The 25,860-nt window shown below is 52.4% G+C and overlaps 2 protein-coding genes across 19 annotated transcripts in view; one reads left to right on the forward strand and one right to left on the reverse strand.

Annotated features, from left to right (window-relative positions):
* Positions 1-985: 985 nt before the first annotated feature.
* HNRNPH1 (heterogeneous nuclear ribonucleoprotein H1) lies at positions 986-9,487 on the forward strand (the record flags this gene model as incomplete). 18 transcript variants are annotated; one of them, XM_080699186.1, is made up of 12 exons in its annotated part: positions 986-1,082; positions 3,217-3,372; positions 3,568-3,711; positions 5,194-5,332; positions 6,222-6,400; positions 6,498-6,569; positions 6,622-6,755; positions 6,850-6,985; positions 7,354-7,413; positions 7,506-7,595; positions 8,256-8,348; positions 9,369-9,487. In XM_080699186.1, the coding sequence occupies 12 exons, from the start codon at positions 986-988 to the stop codon at positions 9,485-9,487; spliced, it is 1,419 nt and encodes a 472-aa protein (XP_080555312.1). The 18 variants fall into 18 exon arrangements, with proteins under 18 accessions (XP_080555312.1, XP_080555324.1, XP_080555322.1 ...); XM_080699198.1 differs by having other exon boundaries at positions 7,506-7,565; XM_080699196.1 differs by having other exon boundaries at positions 7,354-7,404.
* A 1,660-nt stretch (positions 9,488-11,147) lies between these two features.
* The window catches only part of RUFY1 (RUN and FYVE domain containing 1), a gene marked incomplete at both ends in the record, with an annotated part of 36,938 nt that continues 22,225 nt past the window's right edge, over positions 11,148-25,860 (reverse strand). Inside the window, 11 exons of the mRNA XM_080699485.1 lie at positions 11,148-11,291; positions 11,538-11,615; positions 11,971-12,019; positions 13,780-13,874; positions 16,736-16,865; positions 17,089-17,208; positions 17,677-17,774; positions 18,129-18,296; positions 18,823-18,939; positions 21,459-21,560; positions 22,634-22,703. Of these exons, the coding sequence (XP_080555611.1) occupies positions 11,148-11,291; positions 11,538-11,615; positions 11,971-12,019; positions 13,780-13,874; positions 16,736-16,865; positions 17,089-17,208; positions 17,677-17,774; positions 18,129-18,296; positions 18,823-18,939; positions 21,459-21,560; positions 22,634-22,703 (1,171 nt within the window). The remainder of the gene's footprint in view (positions 11,292-11,537; positions 11,616-11,970; positions 12,020-13,779; positions 13,875-16,735; positions 16,866-17,088; positions 17,209-17,676; positions 17,775-18,128; positions 18,297-18,822; positions 18,940-21,458; positions 21,561-22,633; positions 22,704-25,860) is intronic.

Here is a 25,860-nt window from a genome sequence, read left to right on the forward strand (position 1 = left end):
AAGCGCCGAGGCTTAGGGCGCGGGCAATCCGCAGCCAGGCAGCAGGAAGAAAGGGGAGGACACCCTTCACGTCGCCAGGAGCGTGGGCAAGCGGCTGGGAGGGCAGCTCCGCACCAGGAACCTGAGCTCGGGACTAACGTACGGCTCCCGTAGGGCCGGATTGCCGCCATTCCCCTCCCCCTCCTCGGCGGGTAAGGCTGGAGAACGGTTTGAAGGAAGACGCATGCGCAAAAAGCTCAACCATAAACCGCTGAGACGCCAAGTTCAATATTTGCGGGAAAGCGCAGGCGCGTAAAAAGCCCGGCGGGTTCCTTAAGAGGGAGGCCTGCGTGCCGGCGCATGCGTACAGTCCTCTGCCGGCGGGGGGGAGGGCCGGCGTGGTGCATCCCGCATGCGCTGGAGCTCTGTGTGACGTAAGGGGGCGGGGCAGGCTCCTCGTCGCGCAGGCGCAGAGCCGACCCGCAGGGCCTTATTTAGGTTGCGCAGGCGCCTGCTGGCCATTTCTTCTTACCCTCGCCGGGGCGTGAGTGTAGGTGAGTGGCGCTCGGCCCTTGTCTCCCAGGACCTCCCGAGGACGCCGTTTGTGCAAGGCTGGCTGGCTCCCGAGCCTGTGCTGGAGCCCCGGGGGCCTTGGGCGGCTGGGGCCTGCCCTGGGGGCCGCGGCTGGGCTGCTGAGCTCGGCCGCGCGGCGGAGACCTGCAGGCCGCGCCGCCCTATTGTGTGAGATGTCGGAGGAGGCGGAGCGGAAGCGGCCGCCGCCATTTCCTCGCCTCCACGCTGGCTTGGGGCCGGGCGCCCTGGCCTGGCGTTCGGGCGGCGGTGCCCACGGCGGCCTCCGGGCCCCGGTCGCTGCCCGGCGGTGCGGGGTGGGTCGGCGGCCCGGCGCCCGCCCGGCAGCGCCCTGCCGGCGTCGCGGCGCCCTCGTCGGGTCTGATCTTCGCGCTCCCTTGCAGTCTGCTCGGACGCCGGGATCCTCGGAGGGACGATGATGCTGGGCACCGAAGGCGGAGAGGGGTTCGTGGTGAAGGTCCGTGGCTTGCCCTGGTCCTGCTCGGCCGACGAGGTGCAGCGTTTCTTTTCCGGTGAGTTGAGAGCAGGAGGCGGCAGTGGGGCGGCGGGCGGCGAGCGGGTCCCCGCGGCTGCCCTGGCCCGGCCTGGCTGGACCGGGCCGGGCCGGGCCGGGCCGGGCGCGCCCTCTGGCGGAGCGCATGCGGTCGTTCCCGCTGCGGCGCTCGTGCCCAGACCGCCGCTGCTACGCAGTGGAAATTGCAGAAAGCCCCGCCTGTCCTGGGGGTGTGGCCGCTGGGTCCATTTTCTTCTCGTTTAACTAAACACTGGCCCATCTCGTTTGTTTGGGAAGTACCCATTTTACCCCAGTCTTAAGAGAATTGTCGTGAAGTGACTGGGCAAATAATGTAATTTGCATTGTCCTAATTTTTTTGCGGTACTGGTGATGGAATCCAGGGGCATTGTACCTCCGAGCTCCGCCCCCAGCCCTATGTATTTTTATTCTTTATTTGGAAACAGGCTCGCACAGAGTTGCAAAGGGGCCTCATTGAGTAGCTGAGGCTGATCCTCCTGTCTCGGCCTCCCAAGTGTTGGGATGACAAGTGTTTCATAATTTTGGTATTCTTTCGAAAATGGTGGTCTGTTTGGGAATGTTAAAACATCACTCCTCCACTTCAGTCTTTCTAGTCTAGATTTGGTTATTGAGGGATTCCTGCCCATCGAGTTCCTGATCTGGCTCACTCTGTAGCTGAGAACATTAAAGCCTAGAGAATTTTTTTGGCGGGGCGCCTGGGTAGCTTTTTAATAGAGAAAACCCAAAGTAAGTTCTAACAGAAATATCATGTTCCCAGTGTTGGTGTAAAAGTAGTTACATTTGAGCCGGGTGTGGTGGCGCACGCTTGTCATCCCAGCATTCGGGAGGCTGAGACCTCACTGGAGGATCGCGGTTCGCGGACAGCTTCAGCTACTTAGTGAGGCACTCCACAACTTAGATCCAGTTTCAAAATAATAAAAGCCGGGCGTGGTGGCGCACGCTTGTAATCTCCGTGCTTGGGAGGCTCAGACAGGAGGATCGCACAGGTTTGAAGCCAGCCTCAGCTACTTAGGCTCTCGGCAATGTAGTGAGACCCTGATTCCAAATAAAATAGAAAATAGGTCTGGGAGTATAGTCTGGAGGTAGAAAGCCTCTGGGTTCCACCCCCAGTCCCCCCCCCCAAAAAAAAAGAATAAAAAAGCTAGGGCGGGGGGTGTAGTGTATCTGGGAGGTCAAACGCCCCGGGTTCCATTCCCAGACCCACAAAAAAAAAAGTAGTTCCATTTGGAAGAAATTTACAGGTTTTGGAAAAGATACTGTAAGGATTGGTTTCTATCTGAATTTATGGTAACCACAAACGACATGTGAAACAAGAACCAAGCACACTAGAGGCGCCGTGGCGGGGCAGGATTGGGTGTTTCAGGCGTGGAGCGTGTGCCTTGGTGATGCTGATCCCTTTTCTGGTGAGTATTAGGTCTGCGGTTTGGTTTTGAGTGAGGACCAGTGTGGCAGCCGGCAAGGTAAAACTAGGAATTACAACAGAAGTGTGGAAGATGCCATAGAAGGCACAGGTCCAGGTAAAGTTTTCTGAGCAGTCGCACAAAGATCTTTAGAGGAGACTTGGGTAAAGGAGGGCTAGATTAACTTTAATCTGCTTTGGATTCTAATTTTTTTCCTTTTTGGGGGTGGGACTGGGGATTGTCCCCAGGGGCCTTCTGCCTGACCTACCCCCCCGTTTTATTTTGAAACGGTCTTACTGAGTTGCAAAGGGCCTAAGTAGTGAGGAAGGCTACAAACCCGCAATCCTGTCTAAGCCTTCCAAATGCTGGGATTACAAGAGTGCCCCACCATGTCCAGTTTGCGACTTTCTTGATGCATTGAAATGTATCTTTAATTTCATGGATGGTAAAAGGGTGACTGAGCTGAGCTGGGTGTGGGGCCCCCACCCCCAACCCCAGTACCTGGGGGTCTGGACCAGGAGGGTTGCAGGTTTGAGGACAGCCTCAGCAAAAGTCTTGGGTAACTCAGTGCTCTGGGTTTGATCCCCAGCACCCTCCAGTGCCTTGTTCTAGGCTTCGAGTCCAGTGTTGCTGTGGGACATGAACAGGTGGTGCATCTTCATCACCAGGCAGGTTTAGTCTTCGGCCCCATACTAACCATCGTTTTCTTTCCAGACTGCAAAATTCAAAATGGGGCTCAAGGTATTCGTTTCATCTACACCAGAGAAGGCAGACCGAGTGGCGAGGCTTTTGTTGAGCTTGAATCAGAAGATGAAGTCAAATTGGCCTTGAAAAAAGACAGAGAGACTATGGGACACAGATATGTTGAAGGTTTGATTTATGTTGCCCTAGTAACAGTAAATGTTAAAACAGGTCTTACCCCATTCTGGATTTTAGGTATTTGACCGCATGGAATGGTCATCTAAGGGAGTTTGGCAGCTCTTCCTAGTTTATCTAAAGACCCAGGAAATCTGGACTTTGTTCTCTAACTTTCCAAAATTGACTAATTCTAAGCACCTCTTCCAGTATTCAAGTCAAACAACGTTGAAATGGATTGGGTGTTGAAGCATACTGGTCCAAATAGTCCTGACACGGCCAACGATGGCTTTGTGCGGCTTAGAGGACTCCCCTTTGGATGTAGCAAGGAGGAGATTGTGCAGTTCTTCTCAGGTATGTGGTCCAGTGTGTTGTGAGCAGAGTTAAGGCTAGCTTTCGGCAACTTGACGTGAAGTGGAGTAGCTTAGGTAATTAAGTAGATTGTAAGTGTGTGTTTATAACATTTTCTTCCTGGAGACCTTCAGATAACTTGAGCCCATCTTAAAGGTGGAAATGAGAAGTACTTCCAAAATGTGCACTTTACCTTGTACTTAGTATTGTAGTTAGACTGGGTCTAAGGGGGCTTCCTCCATAGCTCCCCTCCCTCGCAGTGCTGTTGATAGCAGAGTACTGCAAGTTACAGGTAAGATCCCGGAACAGGAGCGTGAGTTAGGTGGCTATAATTTGTGGTTTGGTGTCTGTTCCAAGACACTTAAGTCCAGGGGACTAGAAACTCTTTTGTTCCCTTTATGCAAAAAGAATCTGCGCTCTGGAAACACTTGCCCCAGCTAGCCAGTCAGCACTGTTCCAGAAGCCAGGTGTAGGGAGTGTAAGGTGAATGCGTGTGGTCTCAGTATCTGAAAGAGTGCAGACGTGTTCTGAAGTTGTTGTGGGCCTAAAGTATCTGAATGTTTTTATGCTGAAGAGCTGAGAGAATTGCATGCTTAGTAGGATGTTACATCATATATTTAAGTACCATTAATATCTTGAAGTGATAAATTGGGAGTTAAGAGCAAGAAATCCTTTCATGGTTTAGTGTAGTATATGTTAAGATTTTGACTTTTAGATATGTACCGAGTCCTAATATTGTCAGAATTTCTGAAATCAAGTCTGTTTGTTTTTCTAAATTGGTGAGAATTGAATGCTATCTGTCAACGTTAAATATGAACATAATTTCATATCTTCTAGGAAAGTGCTTTAAGCCCTTTTTGTAAGCTTGGGAATGTATCCACGGAAAGGATTTTTCGTAGACGGAATTCCCAGAAGTGAATCTTACCACTGTTAGAGCCTAAGAGTGCATGTCTGTGCTGTATAGTAGATCTGTCTGTTGAAAGTTTAGGTTGTATGTTTGTCAATTTTATCATTTAAGGAATGTTACAATTTTTTATATACAATGTTTAAATGTGTAATTTTTAAAATTGAAGTTCCAATAACTTAAAGCATTGAAATATAAAGTGAGGTAAAATGGTTTCTTAGTAAAACTTGTTACTTTAATGCTTGAAACTTTTATTAAATTCTTGTATAATTCTCAACATTTAATTGCATAGATTTTATAGTGTTTTTAGATTATAGTGTTTTTAATTGCTGAATTCTTAATGCATCCTGGAAGATTTTTAAAATGACATGCATGTTGTGTCATGGGATGGGTTAAGAATTGTTAGTTTTGTAATAAGTGGAACTTCTCATTACTGCAATGCTTATTAGAGTACTTGTTGAAAGCATACCGTTCGCCTAAAGTTAAACATTCTGGTGTATTTAAAGCTGTAAGAGAATCATTTCTGGGCTTGTGATGTTAATATTGCCCCCCTACTGGGGTTATTTGTCCTTGGGTTGAAGGGTTGGAAATCGTGCCAAATGGGATAACATTGCCGGTGGACTTCCAGGGGAGGAGTACGGGGGAGGCCTTCGTGCAGTTTGCTTCACAGGAAATAGCTGAAAAGGCTCTAAAGAAACACAAGGAAAGAATAGGGCACAGGTGGGGATGGATGGCTGGTTGGATGTGTCACTTTTCTTATGGTAAACAGTTATGAAATAGAAACGATCTATTTCCTAGTCCCAGCTAATTGGTGTTCTGCCACTATCAAACTTACCGTCAGTGCCATATCACATTCACACTAAATTCTTAGGTTTTAAAATTGTCCCCAGTCGATTGGCCTGCTTTACCATTCCTTAAAAGTTCTTACTAACCCCAGTCAGTGGGGTTGAGAGACTGTGGCTTTAAAAACTTGATGGACACCTGGCTATAGCTGTAGTAACACCCACCTAGTAAATCAATGTTACCATAAGAAAGTGTGATACTTTCTGATCTTGTTTTTAAAGTTGAAATGCAACAAACTTTTTCTTGCTGTATAAATATTCTGCATATGTATTAATAAGCATAGCTTTCAAGAAATTGTCACAAAAGGTTTATTCTCTTTGCTTGTGACTATTTTTCATTGAAGCATGCGCTTACCTATGCTGATTCGTACTAAAAGCATAGGCTGGGTTTGGCGGAGGAGGCGTGTGGTGTGGGCTGGACCGTCGGCGGAGGCCGGCTCTGCAGCCCACTTGCCGTGCGTGCAGCCAGTGGGGTGCGGATGAGAGTTGAGTGGAATTCGTTCCCTCCTGAACCATGTAGTAGAGCACTCCTCTCTACCCCTAAGGTTGGCTTTGCCTCAGAGGAGTGACTTTATTTTTCCTATAAAGTTTAATCTTACTGAGTGAATTTCTGGTCATTGCCTTTGCAAATATGTGAAATCTGGCTTTAAATGTTAGTCAGTTTCATGGCTGTGACTAGACTGTATTGTATAACTTGAGTGATTGCTGGAAGTGAACTAATGTTCTCTCTCCCCTCCCCGTTCCCTTCCCTCTTGAACACTCTTCAGGTATATTGAGATATTTAAAAGCAGCCGAGCTGAAGTCAGAACTCACTATGACCCGCCGCGGAAGCTCATGGCCATGCAGCGCCCAGGGCCCTATGACAGGCCCGGGGCCGGCCGCGGGTACACCGGCGTGGGCAGAGGGGCCGGCTTCGAGCGCATGAGGCGCGGCGCCTACGGCGGCGGTAGGTGGCTGGCCGGGGCGGCGCGCGCGCGTGCGTGCGTGTATGCGTGCATGCGTGCTTGGCCTTCTCTTGGAGTAATCGGGCTCTTCCTTTGCAGGCTATGGAGGCTATGATGATTACAATGGTTATAACGATGGCTATGGATTTGGATCCGACAGATTTGGAAGAGGTAAGGCAAGGATTGGACGCCTCGGCTGAGCTGCTTACACTTGTCCATCTAGACCTCAATTACTGTTTTTCAGGGATGTCTGATCACAGATACGGGGACGGTGGCTCCACCTTCCAGAGCACGACAGGACACTGTGTCCACATGCGGGGGCTGCCGTACAGGGCCACCGAGAACGACATCTACAACGTGAGTGAGGGCCGCGTGCGTGCGGGCAGGGTTCAGGGGACGCTCGGGCCGCGGAGAACGGTCAAGGTTGACTGGATTCTTTGAAATACTTTAGTTCTTTTCACCGCTGAACCCCGTGCGAGTGCACATTGAGATCGGCCCTGATGGCAGGGTGACTGGCGAGGCGGACGTCGAGTTTGCAACCCACGAAGATGCTGTGGCGGCCATGTCAAAAGACAAAGCAAATATGCGTGAGTGTGACTCGGGCGCTCGGCTCCTGCGCTTTAGTATTTAAGGTGGAGAGAGGGTAGTGAGACGGATGAGAAACTATCTCCAGTACTGGGTTACTTCGGGTATGCTGTAAAGAGCTTGTGGGTGCCAGGCGTGGTGGCACACGGTTGTAATAAAAAAAAGTGGTGGGTTTTCTAAAGTAGTGGCTATAACTTGAAGTTTAATACAATTTAGATCCCAAGCTTGAAAAGGCTAGCACTAGATGAGCTTAAAGGCTGGTTAGTGTTTACAAATGAACATAAAAGAAGCAGGTAGAATTATTTAAGTCCAAAGTATTTGAAGAGTTTATCCAATAAACATTTCCAAACTTTGTTTTCTCTCATTTCAGAACACAGATATGTAGAACTCTTCTTGAATTCTACAGCAGGAGCAAGCGGTGGTGCTTACGGTAGCCAAATGCTAGGAGGCATGGGTTTGTGTAAATATCACTTTAGTGTCTTTTTTTTAAGCTAACCTTGTATGCCTTTTCTCTCATTTCAGAACACAGATATGTAGAACTCTTCTTGAATTCTACAGCAGGAGCAAGCGGTGGTGCTTATGGTAGCCAAATGATGGGAGGCATGGGCTTGTGTAAATATCGTTAGTTTTTTTAAAAACCAAAACTTATATCTGTATAAGTTGATTATAAGTTAAGTTAATCTATAGTTAATGAATTTAGCATAATAATTTAAGCTAGGCAGAGAAAGGTAACTTTTTAATATGAGTATTGTAATTACTGTCTTAATCACTGCTTAAATGAATTAGAGTTGCTTAGGGACAATAATTCAAATTAGTTTTAAGTACATTTGTTTGGGGGAGGGAACTTTGGACCATAACTAGTTAATTGAGCATAAAGTTTAAATCTAAATTCTTAGCAAAAACAGCTAAACTAACATTAATGGGGGGCATGAATAGTTGGAGATTGATTAGTTCATTGATAACAATTGGATTAACACACTTCAACATGTCAAAGGGGAGCCTCAATCCAGTTTCATGATAACGTCACAGAATGCCTCTGCTTGTGGGATCACGTGGATTTAGTCCTTCGTGTGTATTTATGATTGACCATTTGGTTTATAAACATTTGCACAGTTGAAATGACGCATTAGTCTGGTTTTAGACAATAGGCAGGGGACGGAGGGCTAGGAACATCAGATCAAGACGGGAAAATCGTAGTTAGTTACAAGCCCGGTACCACCAGGTACCGCATTGCTTGAGGAAGGAGACTCTAACGTTGTCTTAACTTGACAGCAAACCAGTCCAGCTACGGCGGCCCAGCCAGCCAGCAGCTGAGCGGTGGTTACGGAGGCGGCTACGGCGGCCAGAGCAGTATGAGTGGATATGGTAAGCAGGCTGCTTCGCACGCCTAGGATGAGGTGTAGGCGGGTTTCTTGGGTTGGGGGCAACTATACTGTGCAGGCTTCTTTTTGTGAGATTGGGTCGTTAAATGTATGCTTTTTGCTCATGGTAGTTCTTTTTAAGTTAATTTTCAGAATCACTGGGGGGGAGTTTTCTGTGGAGTTTTTAAAATGTAGTGACATTACAATTCTGAAATATTGTCAGGCCAGAAAAATCGACCTTCTTTTATTTAAGACATTTTCTGTCTTTGGTAGCATTAAATCAACTTTTGATGGAGGGAGAGTTTTAAATATTAAGCTGGTGGTTGGGTTCAGGACCGTATTTACTAGTCAGTTAATCTAGGGATGGTTTTATTTACTAATTTTTTCAATTGGTCTAAAGAATGGTGATTTTGGTATTATAGTCTTACCCTACAAAATCCTTTTGCAGACCAAGTTTTACAGGAAAACTCCAGTGATTTTCAATCAAACATTGCATAGGTAAATATTTTCTCAAAAAATATAAATTCCCGATAGCAAATGCTGATGATATGTTGTCAGGACACCATCTCTAGCAGTCCATGGCTCTGACTTGACTCTACCCAGGCTGCCATTCTGGGCGCGGTGAGTGGCCTTTAGCCCCGCTCCTGCCCCGCTCGCTCATGAATAGGAAAAGCGAGACTCCCCGCGCTCCCTATTCATACGTGCCGTTTAGTGGACAGACACTGAATGCTTATGGAAAATTAAAAAATAGTCCAGCTTTAAAAACATGAAGGAATTTTGCAATTTTTGAAAAACACTAGTTTTCCTTTAAACTTCTCCCATTGATCCTGACGAGTTCCTTTAAGTGGTAGCACAAGCGTCTGGCAAGGTGGTGCTGCGGACGGGTTGAGGCTTGTTGAGGCGTTCCCTCTTCCCACACGGACAGCAGCCATTCGCACTGTATACCTTTAGCCTCCTCCGTGGAATGCTTCGCTTCCGCGGCTGGAGAGGCCGGCCCCGGCCTGACGGTCTGATCTCTCTGCAGGTGGCCAAGGGACAGCGACCAGCGGTTACTACAGTAGCGGAAGCCGAGCGGCTGCGGGCGTGAACGGAGCGGGAGGGGTGTCTAGCGTGTCCACCCTGGGTGGTGGCTGGGGCATGTAATTGGTCCGGATCACTGACTCTTAAGTCAACTTTTTAAAGGAAAAACCTTCAGTTTAACAGTTTCTGCAGTCCGGGCTTGCGACTCGATGCTTATTCTACAAGTGGAAGTCAGGTCGAGTGAACTGTTAAACTGTTCCCAGCTTTTCTCCAGGTAGTTGTAGGATGTACTTAGCAGTGTAAGTGTACTTAGGTTACCGCAGTTGAATTATGTTACATGTTGCTCTTACCACATTACATTCAACACTGTTGATGCATGTTGAAAGACATGCTTTTTTGTAAAACCCAACATAGGAGCTGTGTCCACACTTACAAGTGAAGCATTTGGCATGTTAATTCTAGTTTCATTTAATAACCTGTAAGGCACGTAAGTTTAAGCTTTTTTTTTAAGTTAACGGGGAAAATTTGAGACGCAATACCAACACTTCAGGATTTTGGTCTTGGCGTTTGTATGAAACGCTGAGGCCTTGACTTAAATCTTCATTGTGTTGTGATTTCCTTTTAGGTGTATTGCGCTAAGTGGAACTTGTCAAATAAATCTTTTAAAAACTGCAGTTTGGTCTCATCTGCTTCAGTGCTCCTGCCTGGGGTGTGGGCTGCATCTGGCACAGGGCGAGGCTTGGCAGTTGTGGAAGCTGTCAGCTGGCTTCCGACCTCTCTTCCTCCAGGGAAGGCAACTGCAGGTAAACTTGGCTTCAGGCCTAGTCTGGAGCCCTTGCATGGCCAAGGACGGATGCCTGCCCTGGCTCCAGGTGTGATCACTGGCTGGAGGTGCTCCTCCCAGTCTGGTGTGATGTCTTGGAGGAGTGTGGGTAGGCTCTGCCACTGAGCTATATCCCCAGCCTTCATAGATGGGTGGCTCTTCCTTGTTTCTTTTGTCCTGCGGTACTGGGCATGGAACCCAGGGGCATTTAACCCCCCAAGGTACACCCCCTGCCCTATTTTTTTTTTTTGGTGGCACTGGGGTTCCTGGAAGCCCTTCTACCTACGGGCAACACTCCCGGTCTCTATTAAGCCAGCATGGCTGGCTTCGAACCTGTGCGATCCTCCTGTCTCTGCCTCCCAAGCGCGGGGATTATAAGTGTGTACCACCACGCCTGGCCTATTTTTTTTTTTTTTAAACGGGGTCTCATTAAGTTAACGGGAGGTGGTCTCATTAAGTAGCTGAGGCTGTCTGTGAACCGTGTTCCTCTGGTCTCAGCCTCCTGAATGCTGGGATTAGGAGTGTATGCCACTATGTCTGGCTCCATTTTTTTTGAAACAGGATCTAAGTTTTAGAGGGCCTCTAAACAGCTGAGGCTGTCTACAAACCATGATCCTCCTGTCAGCCTCCCAATGCTGGCATTACAAGCATGTGCCACCAAGCTTGGCAGCGCTCCCGTTTATTTTATTTTTGCAGTACTAGGAATAGAAGCCAGGGGCATTCTACCTCTCAGCTACACCCCCAGCCCACTGTACACACAAGGGAAAAATAAATGGTTTTTATTGCACAGCCAGCAAGTTTTTCCAGGGTCACAGCATGGCAAATTTCTCAAGCAGAAAAGGTCCCTCATGGTGGAAGTGCTAATACAAAGTGTGTGGGAGGGGGAGGCAGATAAAGATCACAAAATAGGCCTTTGAAAAGTGAGAAAGGGCTGCCTAGGAGTGCAGCAGACCCCTCCCCTCAGGAGGCGGTGGAGGAGCAGCCCTGCAGCAGCAGGGTGTGGCAGCTGTCGCACACGCGCACGGGCTTGGGGTAGGAGGGCAGCGCCAGCTCGTTGCTGGAGCAGGTGTTGCAGAAGATGTGGCCACAGTTTCGGCAGTGGTGCTGAGGACGGGGGAGGCGCTCAGAGCCTGGGCTGTGACCCGCACATGCCTCCCAATGCCCAGCGGCCTGCCCCGCCGTCACCTCCAGGTGACTCAAAACACTGCTGCCAAGAGCTTTAGGTGACACGGTACCAGACTAGACCGCAGACCCCATGCACACGGTTAGGAAGGGCAGCCCTGTGTCTCGCGTGCCAGGGCTCTGGCTGGGCACCCCGGGGGGTGATGTGAGCTGGTGGTGGCCACATACCTTTCTCCTGGAGATGGAGAACTCCTTGTCACACTGCTTGCAGCGCGTGGCCTCATCGTCCTTCAGCCAGGCGTGGCCCTGAGGGCGGAGGGCAGAGGGCGTTCACCGGGAGGCCCTCTCCCTTTGGCCAAGGTCACCAGAGCCAGGCTCCAGTGCCTGGACCTCCAGGCCTGCCTGGCCGCATCCAGGGGGCGGCCTGTGACACCTCCAGCCCCGTTTTAGTTTTATTCGCAAGCCTGGTTTCTACCTTCGATCCTCCAGTCTCCGCCTCCCAAGTACTGGATCCCAGGTGCGCCGCCACGCCTGGCCCTCCCTGCTAGCTATGGAGCCAACCAGAGCATGCGGGCACCCGGCCGGGGCGTGAGCTGACCCACCCGGCGCAGGGGCGCTCACGCACGCAGCAGCGAGCAGGGCTTGTAGCTGGAAACACTACCTTCAGCAACTTGTTTACTTCCTTTATGTCTTCCATCTTGAGCTTGGACCTGGAAAAGAGAGGGTTGGTGCAGTGGTCAGCGCTCAGGCCGGCAGGGCCAGGGTGCTGCGGTCCGAAACGCCTCTCGCCGCATGGGCTGCTGTGCGGCCGGCGAGCTGAGCCTGGAGGAGTGTTCCCCAGAACCCGCGGTTTGGCTGCTTTGCAAGTGGTTTTAGTCGGTCAAGTGCCGTCCAGCTTTTCTGGACAGGGCCCCCGGAGGTGCTTCCTGTGGGTGGGCTCTCCAAGTAGGGACTGTGGCTCCCTGGACTGGGTCTGGCGCAGGGCCATACTCGCTTTCTCCATTCCCTTAGAGCAATTCCTAGCCGGCTCGATGGTGCACGCCTGTAAGCCCAGTACTTGGGAGATTAGCCAGGGGGATGGAAGGTTCCAGGCCAGCCTCAGCAATTTAGTAAGGCCCTTCACAATTTAGACCGTTTCAAAGTCAAACAAGAGCCTGGCGTGGCACACACTTGTAATCCCAGCATTTGGGAGGCTGAGACAGGAGGACCATGATTCAAGGACAGCCTCAGCTACTACTTAGGTTATTGGCAACTCAGTGAGACCCTGTTTCAAAATAAATAAAACGGGGCTAGGGGTGTAGCTTGGAGGTAGAATGCCCCTGGGTTCCATTTCTAGTACCACAAAAAAGGAAAAAAAAGATAGCACCCGGGCCATTACTACTGACTGGCTGGGTGCCGCAGTGTGGGGCGGTGCCCAGAGGACTAGGTGGGGATGGAGGCTGGGCAGCGGTCCCCTGTGTAGCCCCAGGATTGGACCAGGCACGCCCTACCACTGAGCTATCCCAGCCCTTCGGTGTTTCATCCTGAGCCAAGCTTGCATCCCGCCTCAGCTCCTGGGACCTTTCCACGCCTGTTTGGTTCCCACTGGACCTGTGTGGCCATGTGGCCTAGCTCTACGACTGCGGCACGGGGTTGCACTGGCTGGCACAGAGCTTGGGGGCAGTGACGGCTTGGGTCGGTGGGGCCTGCGCTGAAGAGGGACTTCCTGCCTAAACTAGCTGCACCCTCAGCGGCAGAGCTGAGGGAGGAGCCTACTGCCTCCTCATGGCGGCTGAGTTGTATTCCCGTCACCTGTAACCAAGAGAACCTTGATGCATAAGAGGAAAAACTAATCGCCCACTGTGTCTAAAAAGGCAATAATCAATAATAGGTAAAGAAATAAAGATTCGGGCCAACTCCAGACAGGCGGCGGTGGCAGATGTGGCAGGAAGGCTGGCTCGCCTAGCTGGGGCTGACTCGGCACCCCATCTGTTTCCTTGGGGCGCAGGTGTTGAGTTGGGGAACATGAGTGGTCTGGACACCAGAAAACAATCCTCGTGGCAGAAGCCAGGGCTTGGTCCCCACGGGCCTGGCCTTGGTCGCACTGGAAGGTGGGCCTCCCAAGTGGCTGTCTTCTTTTTGGCACTGGGATTGAACCCAGAGACATTCCACCAAGAAGCCACACCCCAGCCCCCTTTTTTGTGGTACTAGGGATTCAACCCAGGGGCATTCTAACTGGGCCACACCCTCAGCCTCATTTAATTTTTTATTTGGAAACGGCCTAACTAAGCTGTGGAGGGTCTACGTTGCTGAGGCTGGTCATGAAGCTGCGATCCTCCTGCCTCAGCCTCCCAAAGCTGGGATTACAGGTGTGCGCCACCACAGCCAGGGGCTCTGCCTTGCAAGTTGGGGGAGGGTCCTGGGTGTGAGGCCGGCCCTGCGCAGGTGGCAGGTGGCAGGTGGCGGGGGTGGGGGTGAGGGGTGTTCTTACTGGCTGAGATGCAGCCCCATCTCCTGGAGGGCTCGCTCCTGCTCCTCACAGACCTTCTGCAGCTCTGCCTTCTCGTCCCGGAGCTCCCGCAGCTCCTAAACAGACAAGCAAACGGTGGACAGGGGCCGCGGTTCTGAAGGGTCGGCAGCCCCGAAACACATTCTGCTTTGCTCGCCCCTTCCTCCCTTCCTCCCTTCCTCCCTTCCTTCCTTCCTTCCTAGTACTGAAGATTGAACCCAGGGGCATATTACCTCTGAGCTTCACCTCCTGCCCTATTTATTTACTTTGAAACAGGGCCTCACTAAGCTGTGGAGGGCTTCACTAAGTAGCTGAGGCTGGCCGTGAACTGCGATTCTCCTGTCTGAACTTCCCGAGCACTGGGATCACAAGCGTGCCCCGTGCCGGCTGTGCTTCTTTTCTTTTCTTCTCTTCTTCTCTTCTCTTTTCTTTTCTGTGGTCTGGGGACTGAGCCCAGGGCCTCCGGCCTTCGGCACCGAGGACTGGCTGAGCCCAGAGTCGCTCTACCTCTGGGCTGCGTCCCCAGCCCTTCTGTCTTCTCTTTTGAACCAGGGTCTCATCAAGTTGCAGAGAGCCTCACTAAGTAGTTGAGGCTGGCTGCGAACCCACGAACTCAGCCTCCAAGTCTCAGGATTACAAGCGTGCGCCATCATGCCTGGCTGCCCTTTTAATTTTGAGTTAGGATCCTGCTCAGCTGCTCAGGCCGGCCTCCAATTTGAGTTTCTGTGCCTCAGCCCCTACTGTACCTGGCTAGATCAGCATGTTCTGCAAGACCAAGACGTGACTTGGTTGCACTGGCGTCACCGAGTGGGGCTCTTTTGTGGGTCCCCTCACCAGGTGCTTCTTACCAAGAAGGCGCAGCCGAGCCGGGTGTGGTGGGCACGCCTGTAATCCCAGCACTTGGGAGGCCGAGACAGGAGGATCACAGTCAACAACTTAGCAAGGCCCTGTCTCAAAATAAAACACAAAGGGCTGAGTGTAGCTCTGGCAGTGTGCTCCTGGGTTCAACCCCCAGTACTGAAAAAAGAAAACCTATATACACATGTGAAGGCTAGTTCCAAAGGCAGCTTTCTGCTCAACACTGCAAACACTGGGTTGACTCTGAACTGACCAGGGATGCTGAAGTTGAAGACCTTCAGGCGACGAGGGCCTGTGAGCTGTGGAGGGCAGCCCGCCTGGCAAGGCCGACAAGGCCAGGCTGGAGACCCTGGACGTAGCTCGGGTGTCTCGGCTCACCAGGCAGCCCCGGCTCATGGGCGCGCTGGTAGGCATGTGGTTCGCTCTTGGTACAAGGGGGTAAGGAAGGCGTAATTCCAATGCAGAACACATTTTTATTTATTTATTTTTTTGGTGGTACTGGGAATGGAACCCAGTGGCTTCTACCTCTGGGCTGTACTCCCAGATCTATTTTATGTTTTATTTGGAAACAGGATCTCACTAAGGTGTTGAGAGTCTCATTAAGTAGCTGAGGCTGTCTTTGAATCTGTGTGATCCTCCTGTCTGTCTCCCAAGTACAGGGATTACAAGCCTGCTCCCCAGCCCTGTTTTATTATTTTATTCCTTTTCTTTCCCTTCCTTCCTCCCTTTTTTTTTTTTTCTTTTTTTTTTGGTTGCAGTATAGGGATGAAACCCAAGGGCATTCTACCTCTGAGCTATACTTTCAGCCCTATTCTCTTTTTGGGGTGGGTACTGGGGATGGAACCCAGGGACATTTTCTACCTCTGAACTACACCCCCTGCCCTATTTTTTATTCTATTTTGAAACAGGGTCTCACTGAGCTGCTGAGGGCCTCACTAAGTAGCTGAGGCTGTCTGCAAACCCAGATCTTCTGTCTTAGCCTCCCGAATGCTGGGATTACAAGAGTGCCCAGCTCCTATTTTTTATTTTGAAACAAGGTCTCACTAAGTTGCAAAAGGCCTAAGTAGCTAAGGCTGTCTTTGAACCTGGATCCTCCTGACTCAGCTCCCAAACCCTGGGATTACAAGTGTGTGTCACAATGCTTGGCTCTTCTGTTTGATTCTCAAACAGTCTCCCTAAGTTGCAGAGACCCTCACTCAGTAGCTGAGGCTGGCTGTAAACCTGCGCTCCTCCTGCTTCAGCCTTCCCAAGCGCTAGGATCACAAGCGTGCACTGCACGCCCGGGCCCTGAGCACAGTACTCTCAAATGTAACGGCCAGGGTACTGGGTGCTGCACAATGGCCTGAGGCTCCGGGCCCTTCTGGGCAGAGCCTCCTTCCCTGGGCGCTTTGGAAGGCGGTCCAGGGGCTCCTGCTCCCACCTGTGGAGCACAACAGGATGGGCTGGGGCTGGCCGCCCGAGCCCTGGTCATGGGAGGTGCGGTCAGGGGGCGCGCTCTGGGGCAGCTCTGCTGGAGAGGCAAGCGGCCAGTGCTCCTGGTGTGTAGGCTTTGCCACCCACCAGGGAAGAGTGCAGGCAGCTGCACCTGAGCGGTGGCCGTCTGCCTGCTCGATTCTGACAATGGGCCATGTTGGGGCCGCCTGAGCATGCTGGGAGGTTGGATTCCTGACTGCAACTCCACACAGCACCCCACTTCTCTTGCTCGCTGGAGCCCAGAGGCCCCGGCACCTTCTAAGGACGCAGGGGAAGCGGAGCCTCCCTGACTTGGGTCTGGTTCAGCCGGCTTCCCAGGGATGACCTGACCTGGTAGGGTGGCCGCCAGCCTCTGGGGTCACGGTATGGACCAGAAATTGCTTGACAGAACTGACTTGCTCCTCCAGTTTCCTCTCTGGGACGGCCACCTCTGCTGGAGCCTGTAGCCGGCGCGCACCCTCCTGGAGCGGCCGGCTCCCTCCTGTGAGGTGCTGGGCCCGTGCACCCGCCCTTGCGCCGTGCTCCCCCAGCACTGTCCGGCCTCCTCCACAGTGCCCTGCCCAGCTGCCGCGTGCCTGCCATCCTCCCCGCAGTGCTCCCGCCTCACCTTCCGCAGCCCCTCGCCTTGCTGCAGCTCCGTGCGGAGCAGGGCGCAGGCCTCTTTCTCGCGCTGTAGCTGTCGCTGAAGAGCTTGCCTCTGCTCTTTTTCTGATTTCAACTCTTTCTCTAGGCTTGAGCTGTTTTCCCAAAATAAGTTAGTTCAAATGGGAGGTTTCTGTGGAAGAGCCACAACCCACAAGTGATCATGGGGAGCAGGGCTGGCCACCTGACCGAGCCTTGGACGTGGCGTGCGTGCGCGGTTCTGCCAGCGCAGGTGGAGGGAGGAAGCCCTCAGCACCTCGCCAGGGCGACCCTTCCCAGCAGGCCTGAGGGCCTCCCCCGGCCCTCCGCTGGGCCTACCATTGCTCCTGCAGCTGGGACAGCCGCGCCTGCAGAGTGCCGACCCTCCCGCCCAGCTCCTGCTGCAGCCGCTGGCTCCGCTGCTCCGCCCCCTGCCTCTCCTGCTCCGAGCGCTGCAACCTGGAGGGACACAGGAAGGGGCGCCACACAAGTCAGGGCCAACTGCTGCTGGCTTGTGTCCCCCAACGCCGGGGCTCAGGGCGGCCTCGGCCTCCTGAGCCCTCGGGACTACAGGCGTGTGACGGCACGCACGGGAGGCTTTTGCTTTAAAACGGTGCACAGTATGACTGACTTGTGTGTGTGCGTGAGTGCTTCATGAGCTTTAGCACAGGTATGGACGGCTCTGGGCACAGAGCGGTTCGAACCTGCGAGCCTCCTGTCTCGGCCGCCCAAGAACGGGGATGCAGCTCCTGACCTGATACTTAACCGTGACCATGAAAAGGACCACCCCCTGGGGAGAGGTCAGCGGCAGGTCAGCGACAGGCCAGGCCTCCCATTCCACCCTTCTGCTGGGCAGGACCAGGGTCTGGAAGGGGCTGCCCAGCGCGTGCGCCTCTGACGGGATGAGCGGACTAGGGCAGCGAGCACCTCTCCTCCATCTGCCTCATGCTGGACATGACTTGGCTGGTCTTCCCTTCGAAGGACGTGATGGCGTCGTCTTTCTGCTGCAAGCTGCTTTCTGCATTCTGCAAAAGTGAGGAGGAGCTCACATGCTGCCCGGGCTGCCGGGGGCTTGGCACCCTCACCTCGGGGCCTGGGCTGCCAGGGGCTTGGCACCCTCACCTCGGGGCCAGGCCTGCAGTGGGGGAGACAAGCTGAGCCAGGGCCCCGGGACCGCGGCCAGCTCCCTGCCCACGGGCGGGCGCGGGAAGAGGAGGCCCCGGCTGGAGTTAGAGGGCGAGTGAAGGGCAGGAGGCCCTGCATCTGTGTGGCGCCCCGGACAGGCTGTGCACTGGAGACTGAAGCCGCGGGCGCAATGCCCACCGTCGCCCCTGCCGCAGGGACGGAGTGAGGACCCAGCGGGGAGGTAGCCCGCCCACCTGAACCTTGTGAAACATCTGCAGGTTGATGGCCTTGAGCTCTTCCAGCTGCTGCCGCAGGGCCGCCAGCGTGTCCTGCTTCTCGTGGGTGTCCTTCTCCAGCAGCTTCATGGCGATTTCCATTTCGGCTTTCATTCCAATTTGTAACTCCAGTTCTTTCTCAAGTTCCTTTAGAGATTTACAAGAAACGGTATTAAAGTAGATCTCACCAACGTGTCTATCTTGGCAAAGACTAACCACTGGGTGCAGGTTGGGCCAGCGGCCTGGGTGGAGGTCAGCTTTCCCCTCCTCGTGGCCTACGATCAGGCTCACTCCACACGTCAACAGGACCCCATGGCGCCACACGGCCGCCACGCTCCATGCTGAGCCCCGAGCCGGGCTCAGGGGTGCCTGGAGTCGGCTGCGGGGACTGGATGCTGTGTGCTGTTGTTTGTGGGGCGCCTCACTGGCTCACAGTGGGACTCAAACCCTGCTCCACCCACTCAATGGGGCCAAGGGATGGCGGGCTAAGAGCTGGGCCCAGCAGCGCCAGGTCACTGTCACGGCACGCAGAGGGAGTGGATGGAGGGGCCAGAGGCTGTGACAGAATGTCCTGTCAAAGAGACCGCGCAGCTGGATGCCAGCAAGCCCTGAAGCAGGCCTATAAACCGGAGCCAGGCGTGGCTGGAGAGCACGAGCGTCTGGGCCCACTCACCAGGCGGACCCTCTTCTCCTCCCTCAGCTGCTTCCACACGTCGCTGTACAGCTGGTCCAGGCCCTGCCGGCTTTGCCTGTACGTCTCCAGCTCCGCCTTGGTATCCTGCTTGGCTATCTGAGCGGTCCCACAGAGGGATGGTGTTAGGAAAGACAAAGTAGCTAAGTAGCTACACAGACGTTGTTTCTGGTGGTGCTGGGGGTGGAACCCAGGGGCCTTCTACCTCTGGGCTATATTCCCAGATCTATTTTATATTTTATTTGGAAACAGGGTCTCTTAAACCAGCCGAGGCTGGCTTCAAATCTGCGTGATCCTCCTGTCTCAGCCTCCCAAGTGCGGGGATTACAAGCGTGCGCCACCACGCCCGGCTCCCAGCAATTTTTTTTAATGTACTGAACCCGGAGCACTCTTACCTCCGAGCTACACCCTTCAGCCTGTTTTTTTATTCTTTATTTTTTTGGCAGTACTGGGGATTGAACCCAGGGGCATTCTACCTCTGAGCTACACCCTCAGCCTGATTTTTAATTCTTTATTTTGAAACAGGGTATCACTGAGTTGCAAAGGGCCTCACTAAGTAGCTAAGGCTGTCTGTGAACCGTGATCCTCCAGTCTCAGCCTCCTGAATGCTGGGATTACAAGCATGCGCCACCATGCCCGGCTTTTTCTTTAATTTAATTTTAATTTTTTTTTCTTTTGCGGGTCTGGGGATGGAACCCAGGGGCACTCGACCTCTGAGCTACACCCCCAGCCCTATTTTTTTATTCTTTATTTTGAAACAGGGTCTCACTGAGTTGTAGAGGGCCTCACTAAGTAGCTGAGGCTGTCTGTGAACCGTGATCCTCCGGTCTCAGCCTCCTGAATGCTGGGATGACAAGCATGCCCACCATGCCCGGCTACTCTTTATTTTGAAACAGGGTCTCACTGAGTTGTCAAGGGCCTAAGTAGCTGAGGCTGTCTGGGCACCCGGATCCTCCGGTCTCAGCCTCCCGAATGCTGGGATGACAAGCGTGCCCACCAGGCACGCTTTTAACCATGAAAAAGGATAAATGCAAGCCAAAAGATTTTTGAAAAGTTAGGCTCATTCAGAAATGTATATTTATATTTCCCCCAGTACATGGGGTTGAACCTAGGGGTGCCCTACCAGTGGGCTGTACCAGCCCTTTTTGTTTTATTTACTGTTTGTGGCATTGGGGATTAAACCCAGGGGCACTGTATCACTGAGCTACATCCCTTTTTACTTTGAGACAGTCTCACTAAGCTGCTAAGGCAGGCCTTGAACTCCGACTCTCCTGCCCTGCCCTCCTGAACTACAGCCCTGTGCTCAGCTTAACTTTGCTTAAAACAGGCGACAGACCCTACAGGAAAGGCTCGCCTTCGGTGCTCTGCCCCATCTTTACTGCCGCTGTTTTTACTGTCACAGGTGATAAGAGCGCATGCCGCAGCTCCACAGCACGACACCTGGGCCCGCCGTGGAAGATGTACTGGAGCGGGGACGCGGCAACAGGCTGCAGCCCGCCCGGGTGTGCCGCAGGCTGAGCCTGGCGTGAGCAGGGCCGGTGGCGCTCAGAACCACGGGCACGCACACAGTGGCGGCTGGACGGGCCTCGCGCTCAGCCCCACGTCCGTTAGAGAACAGCGCCCGCGGCCCCGCGCCTGAGGGGCGGCGGCAGGGCCAGCAGCTGGAGGCCAGCTGGCAACTCGTCTGTCCGTCTGGGGCCTGCGGCCTGGAGCGGCAGGCGTGGCAGTGGCGGGAGGCCCTGCCCGCTGTGCCCAGATCCAGGAGGACCCACACTGTGCGCGCACTCCTCCCTCCACTGCGCAGCAGAGCCACCACTCACCGGCGTGTGGGACGAGGAGTCATCGCGATGTCACTCACTTGCAGTACTGGGGTGGAAGCCAGGGGCACCATACCTCTGAGCTCCACCTCCCGCCCTGTTTTTTATTTGAAACAGGGGCTCACGAGGTCAATCAGTCTCCCTACTTACTGAGGCTGTCCTTGAACCTTCCATCCTCCTTTCTCAGCCTCCCAAATACTGGGATTACCCAGCTGGAGATGACTTAAAGTACGTGGGAGGACGTGCAGATGCTAGATGCAGACATGACGCCATTTCGCGCGGAGACCCCACACCCTGAACTCTGGCGCCTTCTGGCGGCCCTGGAGCCAGCCCCAGACACCAGGCAAGGCTGTGACCCCAGGCCTGCGACGGGCAGCCTGGGAGCCCGGCAGTGCAGGGGGCTTCTTTTTCTCTTTTGGTGCTGGGGATGAGCCCAGGGCCATGCCCCCTCCAAGCTGCACCTCAGCCATTTTTATCATTTACTTATTTACTTCTATTTTGTGTGTGGTACTGGGGGTGGGACCCAGGGGCTTTCTACCTCCGGCTATACCCCAGACCTATTTTGTACTTTATTTGCAAACAGGGTCTCACTCAGTTGCCGAGAGCCTCACTGAGCAGCTGAGGCCGGCTGCGAACCCGCGCTCCTCCCGCCTCAGCCTCCCGAGCGCGGGGATTCCGAGCGCCCACCATGCGGCTCTATCATTTATTTTGAAGCAGTGTCTAAGCTGCAGTGAGGCCTCACACCTGCAGCCACGCAGCCTCCAGGAGGCCGCGCCAGGCCGCCGCGAGCTCAGCTCTCACCTCTGCGCGCCTTTCGCCTCTTTCTCGAATCAGCTCGCTCTCCTCCCGTAACTGACGCCGTTCTTCTTGAAGTGAGCAGACCCGGTCTGCTGCAGCTGAAAGCTGATCAAGAAAGATTCTTATATTAACATTAAAAACTAATTCTGCTGTTCAAATTAAAGAACATTTACTTGGCATCTTCACAATTTATAATGTATTTTCATATGTTTGATGTTTCATTTTATTTCCTTATATTGAGTAAAGAATACATGGTTCATAACTCCAAAGATAAAAAGTATATGGAAGCCGGGCGTGGTGGCGCACGTTTGTCATCCCCGCGCTTGGGAGGCGGAGACAGGAGGATCGCGACAGGAGGATCGCACAGGTTCGAAGCCAGCCGTGCTGGCTTAAGAGACCCTGTTTCCAAATAAAAATATAAAAAATAGATCTGGGAGTGTAGCCCGGAGGTAGAAGGGTTTCCAGGAACCCCAGTACCACAAAAAAGTATATGTAATAAAATCTCTCCCACCTACCCCTGCTTCTAGCCAGTTATCTCTGTCCTCCCCCCAACCCCCCTTTTTTTTTCTGCGGGTCTGGAGATGGAACCCAGGGGCATTCGACCTCCGAGCGACACCCCGTGCCCTAATTTTTATCCTTTATTTTGAAACCGGGTCTCACTGAGTTGCAGAGGGCCTCACTAAGTAGCCGAGGCTGTCCGCGATCTTCCGGGCTCAGCCTCCCGTATGCTGGGGTTACAAGCGTGTGCCACCACGCCCAGCCTCCCCAGACCTTTTTAAAAAAGCTGTCACATTGTTTTATGTGGGCAGTGATTTAGTGACACAGAATCAGCGACACCCTGGCTCCCGCTGTTCAAGGACTGGCTAAGTAGACGCGTGGGGCAGCGTCACACAGAGCAGTGGTTATTCTAGTGAGCGCAGGGCCGTGGCCTGAGGGATGCCTCAGGAAGGCGGAGGAGGGGGCGTGTCCATGGGGACTGCCGGGCAGCAGGCAGCCAGCTGTCGCCCCCGCCCAGCCTCTCCTTCTCATTCCTAGGACAAAGCAGAGAAGCACCGTGCTGGGAAGACGGGCTCCTCGCGCAGGAGGCCCATCCGGGGAGGCCCCTCTCCTCGAGCCCCCGCGGCCCAGGGGCGCTGCCCTGCCTGGGCCTCGGTTCTGCTTGGCGCTAAGGCACGGACCTCTTCTTGGAGCTTTGCATTCGTCTTTTCCAGACCATCTATCTTGCTTTGAAGATCCCCAACTGTGCAGCTGTGGAAAACAAACGTAAGGCAGACGTGAGTGCCCAGGGCTGCCCCGCCTGCAGCTGGTGACAGGGCCTCAGCGTTCCTGAGCTGAGGGGGCAGAGGCTCCGCCTCGGCAGACGGGAGCTGGACACAACACGCGTGTCTGAGTCTAAAACCACTTCCAATAACGTTTATCCCTGAAATACGCTATCCACTCCTTATTCAGTCAGCTGGAAAGAAAACACTTTTCCTCTTTTACAGCAGATCCTGGGAACCAAAACTTACTTGCATTCATATATATCTAAGTAATATTAATACAAGATATTTGGACTTCTGTGTAGAAAAATAAAAAGTGACTGTCAAATGTTTTATTTTGGTGTGCCTCTGTTACTGGGGATTGAGCCCAAGGGCATTCTATTTCCAAGCTACATCCTTAGTCCTATTTTATTTTGAAACAGGGTCTCACTGGGTTAATGAGTCTCACTACCTGCTGAGACTGTCTCTGAACCTGAGATCCTCCTGTCTCAGCCTCCCAAGTACTGGGATTACAGTCATGAGCCACCATGCTGGGAATAAAATCATTTTTTTTTTTTGGTAGTACTGGGGATGGAGCCCAGGGGTATTCTACCTCTGAGCTACACCCCCAGCCCTATTTATTTTTCTATTTTTTATTTTTTGCAGATCTGGAGTGGAACCCAGGGCCATTCGACCTCTGAGCTACACCCTCAGCACTATCTTTTATTCTTTATTTTGAAACTGGGTCTCACTGAGTTGCAAAGGGCCTAAGTAGCTGAGGCTGCCCACAAACCGTGATCCTCCGGTCTCAGCCTCCCGAGTGCTGGGATGACAAGCGTGCTGGGATTACAGCGTGCGCCCCCACACCAGCTTCGTTTTTTGCACGGCCCCGCCTCCCTTGGTGTCTGCGTGACCCTGCACGCATGACGTGGCACAGACCTCGAGGAGGCAAGCCCCGAGGGACGTGGCCCCGGTCAGACCACTCCTTGCTCTTGGATGGTCTTCCATAGCTGTTGTTCTTTTGGTAATGATTCTGTTAACTTTCCACACAAATGGCTCCAGTGATGTAAAACGAGGTCCCAAAATCAGGACTGTGGGAGAAACTGATTCCGTGGAAGAGAAATTTTCTGGTAATATATGTCTGGGCCCTCAGACTCCCCCTGCCTTGCTCCAAGCTATAATAAAATCTAGTCAGAGCTTAGGTGCTGTGCAGGCGCTCAGGCAGGGAGTGATTACAATGCAGAGTTCCTCTCTATCTTTGCCCTTCATTCTAATCATTAACTGATAGTAAAAGCCTTAAGAGTCAACTGAGGCCATTAGCCCTAAAACTACAAGAAAGGCAACCAGTGCCTCTGTTTACCTCCTCTCCTCTGTGTCCGGCCTGGTATAGGAAAGGTAAACTTTGTGTGCAGCTTCAAAACACCTTAGTTGATGAGCAACCAATACTGCCCAATATAACAGAGCCGAGGGCCAGGTAGATTCTTGACCCTTGCACTTAGCCTGTGCACTGCCCGGAGACAAGGAGGCACCACCTGGCTAAGGAATAAGTATGTCAGAACAAAAGACAGATGTAATAAGTGTACAGGTATAAAGTTTTGATGGTTATAAAGAAAGGAAATCTTGTGAGAATGAGAAAACATTTTGTATTAAGTAAGGTTTATCCTAAGATTGTCCCAAATGGGAAAGAAAGGACCAGGATAAAAATCAGAGGGCTAAAGCAAGTTGCAGAATGTTTGTGGTATGTTTATTTGCATATGTGATGAAGGTGGATTATTAAAAGAGGAGGAGGTTTCTAATAAGCCTACCGCGTGTATTCCCAAGAGGACACTGGGGAGAGACAATTCTTTAAAACTGGCTTCGAGGTTAATTATCAGAGAACAGTTACAGGAATCAGCTCGCTTGTGTCTTCTTGTCATGTTGCTTTCTGGCCCTGTTGTGAGTGTTGTCTCATAGGATTGAAGCTTTCAGACATCAGATGGTGTTACAGACAGGACCTGACAGACATCTATCGCAGCCCTTTGGATCATCATAGAATGTTACCCTAAAGCTGGGGCCCCCAACTTCGTCCCCGTCCAGCTCAAAGAAGTTACTAGACAGAGGAGGACATGGACAAAGCCTAAGGAACGGAAGGTTCTGAAAGAGTTAAAGGAGATTTTAAAGGCCGAATTCTCCAAAAACTCTGGGTGTGACTCCTGTCCTTTCTGGAATTTGCCCTCTGAGGCCGCCCATCTGCAAGGCCAAGGGGCTGGCCTTAATCACAAGACCAGTGATGTTACAGGCCCTCCTTTTGTCTTGTTTACGTGTCCTTCACTATTGTTCTTTGGTATTTACACTTTTTTCACTAGGAATCTCACTGAGGAAGGGTACAAGAGTCTTGATTTTGGAAAATAAACTTTTTCAGTTGCACGAGAGGCAATTGTTCGGGTCAGTCATTTCAGGTTTTTTCTTCCAAAGTTCCGGAGAGGAATCTCCACATTTTGCGCCGTGAACAGGGACTTGAAGGAGTTTATTTGATAAGAGGGAAAAATCACTGCAGAAAAAGCCGCTGCAGAATATAGCTGACTCCTTGCCCATCTTCCAAGAATCCTGTCTCAACGGTCCCCAGTGCTCCGGCCGAGCTGGTCCGTCGCAGTTTTTATTTTCAAAATGGGCTCGCTAGGTTAACAAGCACCTCCCTAATTGCTGAGGCTGTCCTCACCTCCCACCTGTGATCCTGTCTCACCCTCCGAGCACTAGGATTACAGGTGTGCCCTGCCACCCGGCTTGCCCTCCCTGTTTGGTACTGAGGCCTGAGCCCAAGCACCTGCTCACAGGTACATGCGCTCTGCCGCTGAGCTGTACCCCACCCATGCTTCATTTTAAAATTTAACTTCTTTTCTTATTTATTTTTATTTTTTGATTATTTTCAGGTTTATATATCTATATAATCAAATTGATTTTTTTTTTTGGTATTGGGGATTGCATTCAGGGTCATTCTACCTCTGAGATACAGCCCCAGCCCCAGCCCTATTTTATTTTTTGCCAGGGATGGAACCCGGGGCATTCTACCAGCTATACCCCAACCCTATTTTTTTTTTGCGGGTTTGGAGATAGAACCCAGGGGCATTCGACCTGCGAGCTACACCCCCTGCCCTATTTTTTTTTTTTTTTTGCGGGTCTGGGGATGG

This window comes from Muscardinus avellanarius (assembly GCF_963383645.1).
Source record: "Muscardinus avellanarius genome assembly, chromosome: 7".
In the NCBI taxonomy this organism is placed as follows: domain Eukaryota; kingdom Metazoa; phylum Chordata; class Mammalia; order Rodentia; family Gliridae; genus Muscardinus; species Muscardinus avellanarius.